This window comes from Podarcis gaigeae (assembly GCF_964106915.1).
Source record: "Podarcis gaigeae genome assembly, chromosome: 3".
NCBI classification, from domain to species: Eukaryota; Metazoa; Chordata; class Lepidosauria; order Squamata; family Lacertidae; genus Podarcis; species Podarcis gaigeae.
Window position 1 is genome coordinate 775810 of NC_139680.1, and position 21477 is coordinate 797286.

Below are 21477 nucleotides of genomic sequence, written 5' to 3' on the forward strand. Positions count from 1 at the left end.
ATGATCCCATTCTACAGATACTTCTGTTGCAGTGAAGGGTCTTCCAGGGTTTCCTGGTCCTCCAGGAAACCAAGGTTACCCAGGACCACGAGGGCAAAAGGGGTTGAAAGGTAAGGCAGACGTGGACTGGTGCTTTCATGTGTTGTCTGCTATGGATTGTCGTGAAAGGGAGAGGCTTAATTTGCACAATATCCTGAGACCAGACAACTTTTCTCCTTGATTAGGAGTCTTGTACTATCCCTGTCTCAGCCTTCCTCATTTAAAACCTTTCTTTAAAAAACCCTTCTTCCCTAAACATCAGCTATGCTGGTCCACAGAGCTGGACTGCCCTTCTGACTCTTGCGCAGAAGCCGAAGGGACATGTCTAAGGTGGGGAGTCGCCTGAATCAGCTTTGCTGCTCCATTGAGCCACGTCCTCTTCCCAGCATGTCAGCGGAGCTTGTCAAGGAAGCCGCTCAAGCCAGAGGTACAGTGTAGCTTGCACAGCTGACGTGTGAGAAAGCGGTGGCTTCAGCGCTACATCACACATCAACTGCTAAGCAGGGAGGTCTTCTGCTCACGAGGAGACCCTCCACAGAGCTTGAAGAGGATTTCCTCTTTGGGCTCTTGGAAGGGTCTCCTCACAGACCAGGAATCTCCAGGGTGCTCCCCATTTCCAGGATCTACTTCCAGGTTCCAGCACCGACTGTCGTCTGTTTTTCAGATGTGAGAAATACTGTGAGTGAGGCCGTTGGATTTACTATTTAGGGGCTTTGATTATTTATAGTCAGATTCGGTTAACAAACCCTGCCCAGTGGGGTTTTTCCCCACTCTTCTTGGGGGTTGGGGGTCAACAGAACTCCCAGAACAGCACATAAGGGGAGGAGAGGGCAGGTTGTTCCATCAGGCCAGCAGAAATGCTTGCACTGATGAGTACTCACAAACCTCTGTTTGTGACTAATGACTGTATTTATGCCAATTGTTTATGCCGCTTGTAATTTGCCATGTGACCTTATTGGGGGAGGTATAAATTTTAACAATAAGTAAAGGGTAATGCTGAAATAATTCATATTTCAGGACCCAGAAACCCCTGAAATCTCAATCCCATCTCAAGATTCCCTTATTTTCAGGAGACAAACTTTTTTGCAGCCTGAATAGTATTTACCTGTGTGGGACAAAGATTTGAACCAATTCAATAGTAGTATTAGTAGTAAAAGAAGAAGAGGAGAGCTGTTTCTTCACTTCTTGTCATCTCCCCAAAATAGTTCCCCCCCCCAACATACAAATAGAGATCTATTCAACTTGCCATGGGATTCCAGATACAAGTTTTCAAAGTTAACATGTTCTGAATCTGGTCAGAACCCTAAATGTGCAAATAGCAGGTCAAAGTTGTTATCCTTATGCACCCATAAATTGAATTGGATAATTCTGAATAAACATTAAAGGTTTTGCTATAAAAGTCCTGTGAATGGGGTTGTTATTGTGAATTTGCCTTACAGTCTTGACAAAGATGTGTGAATAGCCTAGGATTTGTTTCAATAGGTACCAATTGTTAGAAGATGCTTTTTGATACAGGACAACTCTGCTATGTTCTGATTATCAGTTGTTATATTTTAAAGACAGTCAGGAGAGCTAGACTTCTTCAAGAAGGGAGACTAGTGTTGTAGGATTAGGAGTTTGGACAGGAGGAAGTTAATGGAGCCAGAAAGACAGTTATAATTCCCTTAATAGTTGGTGGCAACCTTACCAGGAACATATTTTATTAGGGGAACTATGGGTAAAATGGCCCAAGAAGGCTGAAAAAAGGAAAAGAGAAATATTTCCTATTCCACCACCACCCCACTAGTCAAAGGAAGGGGTAAGCTACTTGTGAATGAAAAACAATAGAGGCCTGAGAGGGAGACAAAGAGAGCTGAGCTGAATTTTTAGACTCTGCAATCTAACAGCATTCAAGGATGTGGGGCATTTCTCTTGAGAGCTGATTTGATTCAAAGTATTGAATCCCCTTGCTCAGTCCCTGCTCCTGCCAACCTAGCAGTTTGAAAGGATGTCAAAGTGCAAGTACAGTGGTGCCTCGCAAGACGAAATTAATTCATTCCGCAAGTCTTTTCGTCTTGCGAGTTTTTCGTCTTGCGAAGCACAGTTTCCCATAGGAATGCACTGAAAATCAATCAATGCATTCCTATGGAAACCGCCTTCAGACCAGGTCCGGGGACAGTCTGTCCCCCGACCTCTTCTGAAGGCCGGGGGGGGCGAAAGTCTTTGCTTCCCCCCCCCCGCCTGCCTTCCCAGGACAGCGGAGGACTTCTCCGCTGTCCCGGGCGATCTTAAAATGCTGGCGGGCGGCAGCGCAGCCACCTGCCAGCATTTTAAAATCGCCCCGGGACAGCGGAGGAATTCTCCGCTGTCCCGGAGCGATTTAAAAGCCCCCGGGAAGGCAGGCAGGGGGGACAAAGACTTTTGCCCCCCGCCAGCCTTCAGAAGAGGTCCTGGACCTCTTCTGAAGGCCGGGGGGGGCAAAGGTCTTTGCTCCCCCCCCCTCCGCCTGCCTTCAAAAGCCGTCCGGGACAGCGGAGCAAGCCCATAGGGAAATTCGTTTTGCGAAGCGCCTCCAAAACGGAAAACCCTTTCGTCTAGCGGGTTTTTCGTCTTGCGAGGCGTTCATCTTGCGGGGCACCACTGTAGATAAATAGGTACTGCTCTGGCGGGAAGGTAAACAGTGTTTCTGTGCATTGCTCTGGTTCTCCAGAAGCAGCTTAGTCATGCTGTCCACATGACCCGGAAGCTGTACGCCGGCTCCCTTGGCCAATAAAGCGAGATGAGCGCCCAGAGTCATCCACGACTGGACCTAGTGGTCAGGGGTCCCTTTACTTTTACCTATTTAGTTATACATTCGCAAATAAGCTTAAGCTAGAGGCCCAGAGGGTGGCAACGGACCTTTTCTGCAGTTGCTCCCTACTTGTGGAATACTCTCCCCGGCCATCAGGCAAAAACTTTTCTCTCCAACCAGGCCTTTGACTGATGACATCCAATGCCTTTTTAAATGTGTTGTGGGAGTGAGGATTATTGGTTTGTTGTTGTTCTTATTTATCAACAACAACCATAATTGAAGAAAACAAACTCGTATATCATTTTGTAATAAGCTTCCAGTGATCTGTTACCAAATGAAGGCAAAACCACTCCTGGGTAATCACTGCAGTGCTTGGAGAAGTGGTTTGCATGTATCAAGGTGGATGCACTGTAAATTCTGCCTCTTTTACAGGGAAACATTATCTTAGAGATTTTTTGTAATTTACAGGAACAAGAGTTTCAGGCCTGGTCGTTGTCCTCTTCAGATCACCACACAAACACTTCCTGTTTTTTATAACTTTTTATTGCGTATTAACAAAACAGTCTTATAAACGGTTCTTAAATATCATTCCTCAGAGTCACTTCTTTCAGATCCCTTCTGAGCCCTGCTTCTCCGTGACCAGCCACCCTCAAAATGGCGAGGGCGCCCTTCCCTTCGCTTTCCCGCCCTTTTTCCTACCCTCCTGGCTAGAGCTGGCCTGTATCTCCCCTCCTGAACCCTGGCCTTTCCTGGGAACAGCCGGTCCCTCCCTCTTGTTTCTCTTGCTCCCTTCTATTAGATTCACTGCTCTCCTTCCCCCCCTTGGGGAATGCTTTCTCCCTCTGAGAAACTGGAAACTTCTAACTCTTCCCTGACAAAGAGTGACTTCTTTTTTCATTGTTTTTATTGAATGTTAATATAAGCAAACAAGTTACAGAAAAAAGAAATGAAATGCTTTTGCTTTTAATTATAAGTTGTCACCATTGTCAATAAAGAAGTATAGGATGCAGCAATGTGATTTATTGAGGCAATGATAAAACATAAGGAAGTGTAGACTAATTTATACCAAAGTCCCCATGGTAGAAATTACCACATTTTTTTCAAAAAAGAAGGTAAAAATTAACCTTAAATTATAGTAAATCCAGACACTGACGAAGCCCTCTGCTCCCTGAGGACCAAAGGGCAAAGAAGCCGAGCTTGAGCACTTTAACCCCTGCTGCTCACTCTTAGCTTCTACAATATGCTTTCAAGAGGGCAATTCTTAGGTCTCCTTCTCTGAATATTGTTTTGCAGGAGAGCCAGGAGATTGTAAATGTGTTGAAAGTACCGAACGAAAAAGAGGCCCTGCTGGGCAACCTGGTCCACCAGGATTTCCAGGTCCAATGGGGCCGGTGGGGAGAAAAGGAGACCCTGGTGATCAAGGCCCACATGGAGTGCCTGGCTTTCCTGGCTCAAAAGTATGGCATTTATGTTGTAACACCTTTTTTCCATATCATTAAGTATGTTTCCTATGCAATTTATTTAAACAAATGTAGATTTATTTTGATTAGGTATATATGCCACCGTACCACAAAAAAAATCTCAATTTCACTTATTTAGGAAGGGTCCAAGCATCATTTTGGGAGCATAACACAAACTTGTCACGTGGGTCCACTTGCACACACATATCATGATCCCATTTGTACAATATTAATGAGTCCTGATAGGAATGACAGAATGACAGAGTTGGGAGGAGCCTCAAAGGTCATCTAGTCCAAGCTCCTGCTGTGCATGACTAAAGCATCTGTGACAGGTGGCCATCCAGCCTCTGCTTAACAGCCTCCAAGGAAGGAGAGTACACCACATTCCAAAGTAGTTGGTTCCACTGTCAAACGGTCCTTACCATCAGAAAGTTATTTCTGATGTTTAGTCAGAAACACTCCTTTCTTGAAATTTGCATTAGTTCTTAATTATTTTGTTTTAATCTCTTTTAATTACTGAGGATACTTTTGGTGTGTGTGTTTGTTTGTGTGTGATAATTCTTTTTTCAGTGCTCAGGCCAGTTTTCGGAATATTGTTTGCTTTTTTATGGACAGAGGTGTGGGTATTCTATGTTTTTACACACACTCGCCCTAAACCTAGGCCAAGCTAACCATTGCTTTCTAAACTTATTTGTAGCCTTGTGAAAAATTTTTTTCCATACTCTGCCTAATTCCCCTCACCTTTTAAGCATAAATATGATCATACTATAAACCAACTTTATGTGACATAGTCTGCCTGCAACAGAGCAATTACTTCTCTCACAAACATACAGACACAGGAAATTGATGTTGCCTCTTCATCCTTTCACTCTGAAACCTATTTTCTCTGCATCTTCTCAAGAGGGTTATTCCTTTTTCTTGCAAGAGGAAATGGGTTTACCCTTACACTTTTGTATGTTACTAATATGACTAACTTAATTCTCATAATCTTGACTATTAGGGATTGCCTGGTGTACCTGGGCCACCTGGACAACAAGGTCCAAAAGGAGATTCGCGATATGTTACCACAAGAGGTATGGCCATAGCTCTGCATTTCAATTTATTTTTATTTCTGCAAACGTACCACATTTAGCAGCAGTATATGTACTATACGAGTTGTGTTTCACTTAGGTGCTAAAGGAGACCAAGGAATTCCAGGAATTCCTGGATATAAAGGAGAAGATGGTTTGCCAGGAAGAGACGGCACAGATGGTTTACCAGGACTACCTGGGCTTCCGGTAAGTAACCACTTCACCTTCTTCTTATCAATGTGACAAAGAAGAGAATTCTTTGAATTCAGGGATGGGGAGTCCATAGCCTTGCAGCTGTTTGTTGGTCTCACACTCCTCATTCATCATCGCTAACCATTGCAAATGTCCTTTCTGTGGTGACTCTGGAATGCCCTCCCCAAAGAGACATGCCTGGTGCTGGCATTACAATATTTTTGGCACCATGCTCTTTGCCCAGGCATTTTAGGTTGTATTTTGAAATTTTTCCCTATTCTACTCCTTCGTTTTACGGGTTTGTTTTAGCTTACCTCTTACCTTGCTGTATATTGTTATATTTATTTGTTTAATTTTTAAGAAATATTTTAAATAAAGGATACACAACATCTGACGACCCACTGTTTCCTCTATATTAATAGGTCACATTGAAGGCCATTTGTTATTCAGCCATGGTCAAAATAGATCTATGTAGTGCTGGTGTAACACGGTGGTTTCTCTCATATCCTTGGCATAGCAGTAGGTACTTCCTATACTAAACATTAATGTGCTTCAGACTCAGTATGTTGTTCATGAGAGCATAAATTGAGTCCTGTGCACAAATAGTCTGTAAGAGCTCAATTGTTCGGTGTTGTGGCAGCGACACCTTGGGACTTCCTGCCTGTTGATATTAGGCAGGCACCTTCACTGCATTTTTTTAGACAGGCCTACCCAGGTGTTTGGAAAGTTTAATGAGCTTTACTTTTAGTCTATTCTACTGCAGTTTTAAATTTCTGTATGTTTTAAATTATAGTTGTCATTATTTAAGGGATTGTTTTATTGCTTTATCTTTTTTGAGGTTTTTTCTTCAATCAAGCAGTGTAAAATTTATGAAATAAACAAAGCATATCCTGTTTCCAACAGGAGGCCAATTGTACATGACTATCTTAACCAATAACCTACTCATAACACTGTCTTATATTCGGTGTTGTTTTTGAGACTCAAATATAATGTTAGCCATCATGACCTCTATTGGCACAGAATTCCACAACTTTGCTTGTAAGGCCTAACTAACCTTGTAGATTCAGGTAAGTAGCCGTGTTGGTCTGACACAGTCAAAATAAATAAATAAATAAATAGTCCAGTAGCACCTTAGAGATCAACTAAGTTTGTTCTGGGGATAAGCTTTCATGTGCATGCACACTTCTTCAGATATTCTTCAATTTTTTTATTTAACCTTGTGGAGCCTTTGAGAGTGTCAGCAGATATATTGATAGAGGTATTCTAGTAAACATTGTGTACTTGGACTTTCAAAAAACTTTAGATAAAGTGCCTCACTAAAGACTCCTGAGTAAACTTAGAAGCCATGGGATAGCCAGTAAATGTAAACTGCTTCACAAGATTTTCAGAGGTTCCCTGTAACCCAACTGCCCCTCTGCTTCCCTACCCTGGTCCGATGGCAGTGCCCTGACAAGATCATTGCTCCTTAACTTGTTTCTAAATGATCTGGAGTTAGGCATGAGCAGTAAGATGGCCAGGTTTGCTGGTGGCACCAAATTATTCAGTGTGATTAAAAAAAGAGAATTGTGTGGCGCGCCAAAAGAATGTCTCCAGATGGGATAAGTGGGCATTAAAATGGCAAGTGCTATTTAGCAGAAGCAACAGTAAAATGAGGCCCAAAAATAATTTCACATTTATGAGTCCTAAACTGATGGTAATTGACCCGGAACAAGACTTTGGGGTTCTACTGGATAGCTCAGTAAAAATGTCAGCCTTGTGTGCAGCAGCTGCAAAAAAGTTGGATTCCATTTTAGAGATCATTAGGAAAGGGATTGAAAATAAAACTGCCAATATTATAATGCTGCTACACAAATCTTGGAATACTGTGTACACTTCTGATTGCTGCATCTGAAAAAAGATATAGTAGGGATGGAAAGTAGATGTTCAGAAAAGGGCATCAAAATAATCAAGGGGCTTGAGCTACTCCCCTATGAGGAAAGGTGGCATGTGGAGCTTTTTAATTTAGGAAAAAAGCACACAAAGAAGGAAATGATAGAGGTGTGTACAATTATGTAAGATGTGGGGGGAAAAGGATATAGTTTTTCTCCATCTATTAGTGGCTGCTAGTCATGATAGCTGTGTAGCAGCTCTGGAAGTGGGAGGTCTCTAAACACCAATTGCTGGGGAGCCCAACTGGAGAGAGTGCTCCTGCCCTCACACCCTGCATGTGGGTTTGAGAACATGGTGCTGAACTAGATGGCACTGGGGTCTGACTCAGCAGGGCCCTTCGGGGCTTTAAACTCTGTGGGGCAAAAATATGTTCAATGACAAGTTTTGTGTTTCAAAGCCACCTCTTGTTAATTTCCTCATGCATAATGCCAAATAATGAATTAACATTCTCACCGTGATTTAGTTTTCATATGCTTTATATGCTTTGTTCTGAGTTAAGGAGAAATACACCCACAGCCAGCATGTCATCAGGCCGTCAACCAGGACTGTAAATATGAGGAGTGGAGGGGTGTTGTGTGTCAAGTACCTGGCCGATTAGAATTAGGCTCAGGGTTGTGTCATGGAATTCTACTCAATATTGTTCCAGAGCAGAACTCCAATGTATAGTTAGCAGAGTGAAAACATAAACATGTTTCAGGATTCCCCAAAAATAGACCAGAGAAAATTATATTTCATCGAACAGAGCTTTACTGCTACTGAAGGCAAATGAGCATAATCATCACAAATCCAATTCATTCAGGATTGGCACTGTCCATAAGAAATCCAGTTGCTTCAGACTTCACTTAAACTTGCAATAACTTACCGTATTTTTCGCTCTATAACACGCACCTGACCATAACACGCACATCGTTTTTAGAGGAGGAAAACAAGGGAAAAAACATTCTGAATGAAACAGTGGATGTATCATTTTTGTGCTTCATGCTGTGGCCACAGACATGTGATCTGATGGTGAATTTGGGCTGACCCAATGCAAAAATCCTGAGAATCCCTGTGCATCCATGGTTTGTAACCACGTTTTTGCACCATTGCAGCCCCAGGCAACAGTGGGTGCGTGATTTTGGGGGGGCAGGCTGTAGCCATGGACATGCTATGTGCTCTGATGGTGAATTTGGGCTGACCCAATGCAAAGACCCTGAGGATCCATGTGGATCCATGCTTTTTAACCACATTTTTGCACCATTGCAGCCCCAGGCAACAGTGGGTGCGTGATTTTGGGGGGGCAGGCTGTAGCCATGGACATGCTATGTGATCTGATGGTGAATTTGGGGTGACCCAATGCCAAAATCCTGAGAATTCCTGTGGATCCATGCTTTTTAACCACATTTTTGCACCATTGCAGCCCCAGGCAACAGTGGGTGCGTGATTTTTTTGGTGCAGGCTGTAGCCATGGACATGCTATGTGATCTGATGGTGAATTTGGGGTGACCCAATGCAAGGATCCTGAGAATCCCTGTGGATCCATGCTTTTTAACCACATTTTTGCACCATTGCAGCCCCAGGCAACAGTGGGTGCGTGATTTTTTTGGTGCAGGCTGTAGTCATGGACATGCTATGTGATCTGATGGTGAATTTGGGGTGACCCAATGCAAAGATCCTGAGGATCCATGCTTTGTAACCACATTTTAAGTGGGGAGCGAAGGAAAAACAAAGAAGGGGCATTAGAGGGGTGTGCAGAGAAGCAGCTGGCTAAGAATGCAGGAGAGGGATTTAACGGGAGGGAGGAAAGAAAGGCAAAAGTTTCCCCCCACCCAAGCCAGCCATCTCTCTCTCTCTCTCTCCCTCCCTCCCTCCCTCCCTCCCCCCTCTCTCTCTCCCTTCCCCCCTCTCTCTCCCTCTCCCGCAGCAGCACCGGAGCTTGCCTGGAGGGGAGGGGCTTTCCCTGCTCTTTGTTCCGTTTCAGCAAACACAGCAACGAAACAGAGGGGGGTGGGCAGTAAGACCCTGAGGCAGAATGCAGGAAAGCAGCTGCTTCCTCTTTTCAGGTTTCGCTTCTCCGTGCAGCGTGCAGCGCCGCGATTTGATTTTTGCATGATTTTTCGGCTCCAGGGACCACACATTCACTCTATAACACGCACAGACATTTCCCCTTCCTTTTTAGAAGAAAAAATCTGCGTGTTATAGAAGGAAAAATACGGTATGTCTAAATCTTAACACTAAGCATCCTATGTACAGAACACCAGAAGGAAAAGAGATAGAAAGAGAAACCAAAACCCAGGCCTTACTTACTGGCCTTACTTTTATAGTCAGCATGACCTTGAAGAAGAGATAACAGAACCAGTTTAGGCCTGCTGTACTCAACTTCTCTGAAGGAATAACCCAAACATCATGAACTTTCTGCTTGTTTCTGTCACACAGAGAAGCTTCCAGAACCCTCTTAAATTAATTAGAATAGGAAAGATCTCTACAAATCAGATCAATACTTTCTGTATGAAGAAATACAAACTGACAGGTTGGGCAACCTGTAACACTCTTGATGGTGTCAGACTAATAATATAATAATAATAATAATAATAATAATAATAATAATAATAATAATAATAATAATAATTTTTTCTACCCCACCCATCTGGCTGGGTTTTCCCCAGCCACTCTGGGTGGCTTCCAACAGATGGTTAAAAATACATTAAAACATCAGCCATTAAAAACTTCTCTAAACAGGACTGGCTTCAGATGTCTTCTATTTTTCCCCCTTTTTATTGATTTTCCACATTTATAACAAATATAACATATAAAAAACACACATTACAGTACTAAAAACAAAAAAAACTAAACAAAAATGTAGACACATAAAACCTAATTTATCCTTCATTGTTAACTGACGTCTTCAAATCCCTCCTAACTGAAATTCATTGTGTCACCTTGTAACAGCTGTCCAAAATCATCTTTCTAATTAACTCCTTCAATTTACTGTCTTCATCACTTTAGATGTCTTCTAAATGTCATATAGTTGTTTATTTTTTTGACATTCGATGGGAGGGCATTCCACAAGGCAGGCACCACTACCGAGAAGGCCTGGTTCCCTGTAATTTCGCTTCTCGCAGTGAGGGAACCACCAGAAGCCCTCGGCGCTGGACCTCAGACTACAATTCCCATCATCTCCAGCCAATAACTTTCTAGGAGGATACCTTGACCAAAGCCGCCAGCATGATAAGCATGAGAAATCTTTATTTGGAAGATCAGGTAGCATAATCTAAAAACATAAGCTCATGCTTACGGCTCTCTTGTTGCTGGTTGTTACAGTGATTACTGGGTCGAAGAAAGCCAAAATATCCTCTGGTTCAGAATTCTTGTTTAATGCTAGTGAGGCTGCTGAGCAAGTGAAAAATGAAAAAGGTAAAGGTAAAGGTACCCCTGCCCATACGGGCCAGTCTTGACAGACTCTGGGGTTGTGCGCCCATCTCACTTAAGAGGCCAGGGGCCAGCGCTGTCCGGAGACACTTCCGGGTCACGTGGCCAGCGTGACATCGCTGCTCTGGCGAGCCAGAGCCGCACACGGAAACGCCGTTTACCTTCCCGCTGGCAAGCGGTCCCTATTTATCTACTTGCACCCGGAGGTGCTTTCAAACTGCTAGGTTGGCAGGCGCTGGGAGCGAGCAGCGGGAGCGCACCCTGCCGCAGGGATTCGAACCGAAAATGAAATTTCAGTGCTAAAATAGATTAATACGTTGTAAGCAGGCTGAGGTATGTTTCCTTCCCTTGCAGGGTGATGGTGTACGAGGTGAATCAGGGGATCCTGGTGAACCTGGTCCGTTAGGCCCAAAGGGTTTTCCCGGAGAAGAAGGCTTGCCAGGTGTTGGCTTGCCAGGTCCAAAGGGATATCCTGGCCCTCTGGGTGACCCTGGGGTTCCTGGGAGTCCTGGTTTCCAAGGTTCCCCAGGACCTCCAGGCGCTCCTGCTGAAATAGGTATGTATGGGGATTCTTGAGGTGGGGATTCTTGAGGTGGGCAGCCTCACCTGCCCTTGCCTCATTGCCATAGGAGTACATCACTGAAAACCTTTTAGACTTGGTCTGCTACACAAATTCCTTACTGCCTTCTGGGAACATTGGTTGAGTTGTGTCTTCAAAATCTACATAGCTTGTAGATTTCTTAGACACCACTTTCTTTCATGTGTTTTGCAACAATTTACTTTTTAATAACGCCCTTCATAAATCAGGTAAAAATTGTGAGGGCCTATGGAGAAGTGCTCTTCAGGCACTTAGGGTTTGTGCTTCCTGTCACTGTTCCCATAAAACATCTCCTCAGGCTGCCACGTGACACATCCACACTGAGGGTTGCATGCTCTGTTGGTGACTTGTGGAAGAAGTCACTTGGTACTTCAGCCAGTGTGATATATCCACAGTGTATATGGAACCCCAGCAGAGGCCTTAGAGATTTCCTGCTCCCAGCAGAACAGCTTCTTCCAGAATCCTCAGTTAAGGGGGAAACTCCTCTGCCACACAGTTCAAAGTAGCAAAGTATTCACTGTCTCCAGACACAAGACAAAGCGAAACACTGCTATCTACCATATACTATTCTCCTGGTGTTTGAAATAAAGATGCGTATGCACAGAGAGGTCCTCTAACACTATCACCATGTTGGCTAACACTGCTGCATAAAACCCACAGCCTCTTCCCTGACTTTCACAGATTCAGAGTCAGACCCTGACATCAAACAGAACAGGACATAGGCAAGACGTAATGAAAGCAATGCCCTAGAGACTGTTATACCTACACATAGGCATATTTCCTGAACCAATGGGAGGGTGAATGACTCAACCTCACTGATATTGCTGCAGTGACCCAGTGCACCTGGCACCCTGATCTCAGAACATCCAGATATCTCTCATATTCACCCAAGTGTCAGGCCCTGGCTGGACGCTGAGGAGTGGGCACCACAAGATGTCTCACTCTGTAGACTTAGAAGGCCAATTCATGACTCTTTATTTTATTTTCCAACAAAGCTGTATACTGTTTTCTCCGCTGCTGCATGTATTTCCAGCAAATTCAAAAATCAAAGGCAGTTGCTGGCATGCCATGGAACAGTTATGGCAGGTGGGCTAGAACTGCAGGTGGATAATGTTGTCCTTGTATTTTATTCTGTGAACTGCCCTGAGATCTTTTGATGAAGGGAGGTCTATAAATTTAATAAATAAAATATAATTAAATAAATACATTTATTTTTATTTTTAATTATTAAAGGTATACTACCCATCTTCTGAAGGTATACTACCCATCTTCTGAAGGTCTCAGCGTGGTTCACAAAATAAACAAGTTTAAACAAGTTTATTTCAAAAGATCACTGCAGATACAGTTGGTGGGTTGAACATTGCTGTTTCTGGTGATAATTTAAGAAATCCAAATTTCTTTTGTTCTAATTTTTTATATTTCAGATTGTGGACAGACAGTCAAAGTCTTTTTCAGAGGTAACAGAACTGAGCCAATTCAGTCAGGTAAAATATGATAATTTAAAAATGTAAATTTGTATGCAAAATTTGTGATTCTGAATGTTAACAAGAATTGTATTTTGAAGAACTTAATGCAAACTGAAGAGGGTTTTAATTTGACACTACACTCCAAATTTTTTTTAACAAAATGTATTACAATGCAACTGTTGAAAACTCCAGTGAGTAGCATTATACAACTTCATTCATCTTACTATTTTGCATCCAGTCAAATCAAGCTTTTAGTAGGCAGTCCAGTCCATTGCCACGTCCTCTCTGTCTCCTTCACATGTTACCTGATATGCCAGATTCCTTGACCACCAACACCATCTGTCCTCCTTCCTTCCAGAGGACACTAGATAGTTTTTGCCCTTAGTTTTGGACGGTATTGCTGCTGAGTAAAAGGTTGCACAAACACAGGGTGAAACTAGGCTTAATTCACCTGAGTCAAAGACCCAGTTTTGTGCTTACCGCTTCCTGTCTCTGACCACCCCCTGCCCCACCCCCCTGCTTATGGACACTGGAACCCTGATCATGTTGCTAGGCAGGATGCAAAACCCTAGTGAACCCTGACTGACAGTGGCCTAAAGGAGCTCTTCTGCAGTGCAATTCCACTCTTTCACTCTTCCTGACCACCTGAAAGCTAAACACAGAGCATGGCTCACAGGAAAGCTGCTGTGCATTCAGTCATTTCCAACAATTGGTTTTGCTGTCCCTGAGCCCACAAAGGAAGGAATTCCTAAATGATGACTCGGACACAAAGACCCAAAAGCTTTTATGAAAACCCAATCATAGGCCACAGTTGCTTGGGATGCTAAAAGCAGACTTCAAGCCTGGCAGACTTGGCTTTCTACTAGAAGCTTGAGGCCTACTAATGACCAGGGGCAAAAGAAAGGCGGTTCAGTAGAGGAGAAGGCAGCAAAATCATTAGAATTTAGGAACAATCATAGAATCATAATCATAGAGTTGGAAGAGACCACAAGGGCCATCGAGTCCAACCCCCTGCCAAGCAGGAAACACCATCAGAGCACTCCTGACATATGGTTGTCAAGCCTCTGCTTAAAGACCTCCAAAGAAGGAGACTCCACCACACTCCTTGGCAGCAAATTCTAGGGCACCTCTGAGCTCAACTTCAGCTCAGGAACATATTTTCGCTGTCAGAACAGAGCTCACAAACTTTTCTCTCACACAAAAACCACTCTTGGTGTTTCTCCTGAGCTTTCCTCAACTCAGCAGTCTGATTTTTAGAAGAAAAGCCCTCACTTTTGGGGCAGGGGTTGCTATTGTTAATACTACTACTACTACTACTGCTACTACTAATAATAATAACAACCTATTGCCTGTCACCCAGATGCCTACTACTAGATCCCAATATACCTTCTGTCTACCCTTGGTTTGAAGGATCATGGCCTTGGGGGATTCACTTAAGTAGCCACATCCAATCTGAATAAACAGTCATCACTGAAGGCCATATTTCATCTTAGGTTTAATTATGGGGGGAGATTTTTCTGGTCCAGAAGCCACACTGCTATTGCTAAATTGGTAGCTATACTATTACATTCTCAAAAGGACTGTATGCTTCTTTCTTTCTTTTTTTCTTTCTTTATTTACTTCTTTCCTTTGTGACAAAATGTTTACAGGCACATACACACACTGAGAAGTGGATGGTAGAGGCTTTTATGTTTGTTTGTTTGTTTGTTTGTTTGTTTGTTTGTTTATTAAAATATTTCAATAAATATTAAATCAGACAATGAACAGGTGAAGGTGCTGAAGGTGACAGAGGGTGAGTGAAAAAACCAAGCCTCAGGTGGAGAGATGACTCCAAGGTGGGGCTTACCTGGGCCCCTGCTATCAGCACTTCCTGCTGATTTATAGTGCTGTGGTCTAAACCACTGAGCCTAGGGCTTGCTGATCAGAAGGTTGGTGGTTCAAATCACTGTGACAAGGTGAGCTCCCATTGTTTGGTCCCAGCTCCTGCCAACCTAGCAGTTCGAAAGCACGTTAAAGTGTAAGTAGATAAATAGGTACCACTCCGGTGGGAAGGTAAACGGCGTTTCCGTGCACTGCTCTGGTTTCGCCAGAAGCGGCTTAGTCACACATGACCCGGAAAAACTGTCTGCGGACAAACGTCGGCTCCCTCGGCCAGTAAAGCTAGATGAGCGCCGCAACCCCAGAGTTGTTCGTGACTGGACTTAACTGTCATGGGTCCTTTACCTTTTTTTTTTTTTTTTTTTTGCCCCCAATACACACGTTTTTGTATGCATTTTTGTGTTGGAAAACTGCATCATGAATTTCAAAAAATAGCTGCCTTTTGGTTCATGTGGGTGAATCTGGTAGATTTGCATTAAGATGGGAACAAAATTTCTCCTCCATCCTTAGGCCCCTGGCCTACAATTCTTTTGCCACAATACATTTGTTAAGTCTTTGAAGAGCCACTTTGTTGTTTTTATCTGTATTGTTTACCTACAGGAACTAGCTGTATTCAAGTGCCAAAAGGAACTCCAGGAACTCCAGGGATTCCAGGACCAAGAGGTAAATGCCATAACAATAACAATAACAATACAGTAAGTTACAATGCACAACACGTAATCAAATCATTCAACTATAATTATGATTCCAAAAGGAAATAAATGGAAACTATTTATAAAAATAATTATTAGATCTTATTTGCCCATATCTATAGTTGACAATGTTATTTATATCTGTGCTATTTCACATTTCTTGGAGAGTTTGCAGACAGAGCAACTTCCAGGAATGTGGAAATATAATTTTTGCTTGAGTCAAAAGATTAGGTGTAGCTTGCAGATCAGTCTGCAAATGCAACTTTGAAAGTAATGTAAAAGTACAACAGCATATCAAATTCAATCTTCCTACTTGCTATCAAAACGTTTATCTGAATCATCTGCAACTAATAAGATTTGTTTGTTTGCTTGCTTGTTTATTTAACAATCCTACAATTGTTACCCAAATACTTACGACCTGCCTTCCATGCTGCAAGTCATGGATCTCCTCACATGCCCTTTATGAATAATACTGCTTTACATGTAATCCTAAGAGGAATGCAAAAGGCTAAATATTCCAATCCAAAATGTCAACATTTCAGAGGATTCCCCCCCCCCCTTGCAAGTATTTGTTTTTACTTTGGTAAAATGTCTGTCCAAAGGCAACAGCCTCAGTTCCTTATCTCGGTCATGGAGGATGCTGTCTTCACTAGGTATGAACTGGAAAGCCACCTTCCCCTTCGCTTCCAGGGCACCACAGGCAGCTCAAGGAACCTGGCTAGTTTGGCCTGATAATGGTTGGCTTGTGGTGATGTAGAGGCAGGCTTTCTCACTGGTGGCAGCAGCGCTGTGGGTTGTCCTCCCTGCTGAAATAGGAGTGGGGGCTGTCAGTATTGGATTTCTTCTAGCTCCTGAAGATGCATTTCCCTGAGCTGAAGGTCTGGTTTTATTGTTTTAACTGTTCTTTCAACTTTCCTGTAGACAGCTTCTGCAACAAAATCGCTATTACAATTCCCCAGCATTTAAATTATGTGAAAAATAATTTTTAAGTGTGTCCAAAGGCTGGGTATTCCTATTACCCATATTTTGCAAATTGTAACACTACAGCCCTCCTTCAGTTGCACTTAATATATACCCGTACATTAGAAATAGCATGCAGCAAATCTACATTACATAGAAATAAGATATTCCACCACTAGGAATGGTTCTCTCATAATCTGGAAATGCCCTAAAAGATATAACTTACCTAAGGCTAGCTATAAATTTATTACCAATATTTCTATTATTATTTTGTATTTTCCCCTTTAACATGTACATATTTTTATTTATTGCATTTCATTAGCATAATATCTTCAATAATGTAGGTGCGAAAGGTACAAGAGGGATTGCAGGCGAACTCGGTCTGCATGGATCCAAAGGGCTGAAAGGCTCTCTGGGAGATCAAGGTCGTGAGGGCTTAGCAGGCCCACCAGGTATGGTTAAAATCCAAAACACACTTGTACTGTAGACATCTGAAGTGTTCAATTTATGTATCCATGTTTATATATCGCATTCGTAATTTGCTTCTCCAATAAAAATCAAGTTGGTCATGCACACAAATGGAATTGCAAAATATACAGTATAGAACAATGTAATTGCTTGTACAACTGAGGATGATTTTAGATGTAATGTCAACATGTGAAAATATTGCATGGCTCTGAGGCCAAGACCCTGGCAAAAAGCAGTCCCTGTTCACACAAGGATTCTCCACAAAGATGACAATTGGGGCTGTCAACCAAACAAATGCTTTAACCATTTCTAGGTTTTTCATTTGTAAATTAGTACCTCATTAAACAAGTACTAACTGAGCTGTGCCTCTCAAATGTGTTTGTATCTCCACCAATCAATTAATGACATGAATAATGACATGGAGTTTCTGATATTGCAAAAGGCATCATGCAGCTTATCCCACAAAGATGTCTCATTCATCCTCTCTATCTATCTATCTTTCTTTCCTTCCTTTTTGAAGGAAAACCTTGAATAAGTACTGCCCACAGTCTGGAGATGTTGGAGCACATATGTACTCACATGGGTCACTTGAGGGACAAATCAAAACAGAAAGAACAAAGTCCACTGCTGCTAAATACCTTAGTAACACTATTCTGCCCAAGGACCATTTGTGGATTATCTTCTAAATTACATTATTATTGTAGTTTTAAGACAACAGGGTGTGAATGCTTTTAATCAGCACTTGTTCAGCTTTCCATTGAAGTCAGTGGGACATAAAGGTGCTTATTTGGCTAAGGAGGGATTTGCATCATCCTGGTTATATTGTTTTCCATTAATCAACTTTAACAAGTTTATTCTGGCAAATAAATTACTTTTCTTAGAATCATCATTTGTTTCTATTTAGGATTTCCTGGGCCCAGAGGAAACAGAGGTGCACCAGGATTGCCTGGGGAGCAGGGCTTTCCTGGGAGTCCAGGATTGCCAGGTTGGCCAGGCCCTCCAGGAGCGAAAGGAGTTGCAGGTGACAGACTTGGAGCACCCACAGGCCCCCAAGGGGATGCTGGGCCGCCGGGAATCCCAGGACTGAAAGGCCCTCCAGGAGATCATGGCTTGCCAGGACTGAGAGGTAATGCTCTTGTTTTCGCCAGTGGAGAATTTTAAAGAAGAGAGACTCAGGAAATTTGGTGACAGCAGTTGTGGTGATGCAGAGTTCTGCAATGAGTTCTGCATGCGGCAAAGGTTCTGTAGCCTAGTTTCAAACAGCCCTCTGCACCCTGGCATGTTGCTTTGAAAACTGCAGGGAATTTCAAAATCAGTTTGTGATTTTGCACAGAGAGCTGCAGCTGGAGAAATAGTGAAACCAGCATGTTTGCTCCCAAGCAACATATACTTACCGTAAGTAGGTTCTCTGCATTGCAGCCAGCAGCAGTCCTGCAGTTTTGCTGAAAATGAGCATCCTGGTCCATTGCCTTCATCAGTATTCCCAGATTTTTCACCTAAGATGTTGCACGTAATACCAGTAGAGGAAATGAACATTACTGATTGTTAAGAAAGCAGAACTCACTAAGTCCCATTCTGTATAGACTGCAAACCAGAAAGCTGCTTTTCCTTATGAGCATGTAGGACCTATTCAGAAGGCAGCTTTTCATATTCATAGGCTTCAGAATAAATTATTATTATAATTATTTTCTGGACTGTGAGTTGGAGCTAAGCTAAATTTGTTGACAAGGTAGTCATGACCTTGAAATCTCACTGATTTAAATGGGGACTGAGTTTAATTAATTAAATCCTGATCCAACTCTGTATCTATATGCACTCGATATCCAACGCATAACAATTAATGACACTTGTTATTATTTTTAGGAAGTGATGGCATTCCAGGTCAGCCTGGAGCTAAAGGGCATCCTGGGTCTCCTGGCCCTGCTGGCTTGACTGGTTTGCCAGGACCACAAGGACCATTTGGATTCCCCGGACTGCCAGGCCAGCAAGGGATCACGGGCAGAGCTGGCTCACCAGGGTTTGTAGGTGAGGATCGTCCCGCGTGCTTCCCAAATGTGATTTTCCTTGTACTTTGCCTGGGCATCTTTAGCACTTTCCTGGGGAAAGGTGATCTCAAACTACTGGTGTGGGACCTTTGGGGGTGCAATGTCATTCCATTAAACTTTCATAGGAGCTTATTATTTCAAGCATTCACATGGAGTAGCTTTTCCCTGTTAATACTGCCAACATGGTACAATCATAGTCCTTTTAAGATTTAAGCCATGGAAGATTGGCTGTTGACTTTAGTGTGCGGTGCACACTTTTAACATCTGCATTATACCAGCTTCTTACATGATTCAAATGTTATGCCACCAATGCAGAGATCCTTGCAAAATGTTGTTTCTTGTCAGTTGTCCATCTAGCTAGATGGGATGTTTGTATGCTGTCTACACTGTAATTCAGCCCAGTCTGAACCATGTGGTAGACTGCACATGAGCATTATTACTGAGGATGCCATATTTATTGGATTGGTGGTTTACAAACTTTAGGCTTACTAATGAGTTGCCACCAATTAAATTACACACACACACACACACACACACACACACATTATACACACATACATACACACATATATATGTGTGTATTTATAAGAACTGCAGATCTTAAGGGACATTCACTTCAGTGTGTGAAAAAAATAAGGTGCCTCTTCTAAGCCAGTGGCTGCTGTAACGCATGACTGCATTGTCTTAGAAACAAAAGTAGTATCCTTGCATGCATGTGTGTGTGTGTGTGTGTGTGTTTCCGATATACAGATAGTTCTTTGCTACAGTATATTGCCAAACAGTAATTTTCACCCATACACAAAATAAACTGTACAGCATATACAGTCGTACCTTGGAAGTCGAACAGAATCTGTTCTGGAAGTCTGTTCAACTTCTGAAACGTTTGACTTCCAAAGCACAGCTTCTGATTGACCACAGACAACAAACCACAGGTGTATAAAAGCTTAGAAAAGCATACTTAGGTCTAACATAATTTATTCTGCATCTGAGTCTGTCTTACATAAGTAATACATAGATGACAGGACTATGTCATTTTTTCACCATCAACTGGAAAGAAAAGGCAGTAAATTTCCCTAGTTCACAAATTTGCTCTTTAAAATTTAACCATATTTGAAGTTTTTGAGGTCTAAAATAGCACTTGGGAAACTTTATATCAAGAGCAGCATTCACTTAATAGTAACTTTTTAGGACTGCACACCAGTGGTGGGAGGGGCCAAAGTAGGCAACAGGCAGGACCAAAGGTATCAGGAGCCACACATTCTCTTCCCCCGTTTCCCATTTCGCTTTCTTCCTTGACTGCCATGTTGTCCAGAGAGAAATAGGCTTTGCCTCTGAACCACTCAGGACATAGTGAGTGGAGGACTCACAGCTGTTCAAGGTGGGATGAGGGCAAGGGGGGGGCATGTCTAGAATTTGGAAAATATTCCATCAATAATTTACTGGTTTTGTTCTTTATTTGATGTGTTTTCATATCAATACAAGCTGCACAATGACTGCTTTCCAGTGGCTGCATTATATCCATTATATTCTTCTGTTTCTTTTCAATATATATTTATAGGCTCACCGGGTGCCAGAGGAGATGCAGGAGACCCAGGGAAACCTGGTCCTGTAGGAATGAAAGGTCTGGCAGGTGACAGAGGTGAACCTGGTTTCATTGGAACTAAAGGCAAGGCTGGTGAGCCTGGTCTCCCTGGGGTGGATGGAATGCACGGTCTTCCAGGCGTGAAAGGTACAACAAAACTATTCTGAGCCCAAAATTACATGAGCAGTTGCTCCAAGAGTAATACATAATACATCTTGTGCAAAGTGTTAATAGATGCAATAGACCATGAAAGTGGGGAAACCACCAGTACCTCTTTTTTGAGATTAATTGGGTGCAGGCTCTTTACTCAAAAAGCTCCCGGGGACTTTTCCAGCTGCAGTACAACATTAAGTGCTGCTTTTGATGTTTAAAGCCTTGAATTGTTTGGGACCAGTTACCTGAAGTTATGCTTGGTCTCTCTTTAAAAAAAAAATATATTTTTATTGAGTTTTACATAACAAATTTAAATTCAAACAAAACATCCACATCATCATTTAGGATTCCCTGAATTCTTCGACTCCCCTCCCCTCTTCCATGGTTACCATTATCAATCTTTTTTCCAACTGCTTGCCTTATTTTCTCTATTTTTTAAAGAAAAATAATCCATAGTTTTTCGTACATTACAAGTATTACTCAAATCCTGCCAGAGTTTTTAGTAGTTTACAGTGTTCTCTTAAATACATTATAATTTTTTCCCATTCCTTCTTAAATTTCTTCTCTTCCTGGTTTCTGATTTCCCCAGTCAATTTCACAATTTCCGCATAGTCCATCATCTTCATCAGCCATTCGTCTCTGGTCAGAACTTTGTCTTCTTTCCATCTCCGGGCCAGTAGTATCTGTGCGGCCGTCATTGCGTACATTTCTGCTCCTTCGGAATCTCTGTACCTAAAATACTTAGCAAAAAGGCCTCTCTCTTTTTC

The 21477-nt window shown here is 42.5% G+C and overlaps 1 protein-coding gene across 1 annotated transcript in view; it reads left to right on the forward strand.

Moving 5' to 3' along the window:
• Window positions 1-21477, forward strand: part of COL4A2 (collagen type IV alpha 2 chain) — a 181414-nt gene that overhangs the window by 119034 nt on the left and 40903 nt on the right. Inside the window, exons 21-31 of the mRNA XM_083729819.1 lie at window positions 18-110; window positions 4103-4266; window positions 5270-5342; window positions 5440-5546; window positions 11223-11424; window positions 12891-12950; window positions 15411-15473; window positions 16807-16914; window positions 17835-18056; window positions 18794-18955; window positions 20534-20704. Of these exons, the coding sequence (XP_083585945.1) occupies window positions 18-110; window positions 4103-4266; window positions 5270-5342; window positions 5440-5546; window positions 11223-11424; window positions 12891-12950; window positions 15411-15473; window positions 16807-16914; window positions 17835-18056; window positions 18794-18955; window positions 20534-20704 (1425 nt within the window). The remainder of the gene's footprint in view (window positions 1-17; window positions 111-4102; window positions 4267-5269; window positions 5343-5439; window positions 5547-11222; window positions 11425-12890; window positions 12951-15410; window positions 15474-16806; window positions 16915-17834; window positions 18057-18793; window positions 18956-20533; window positions 20705-21477) is intronic.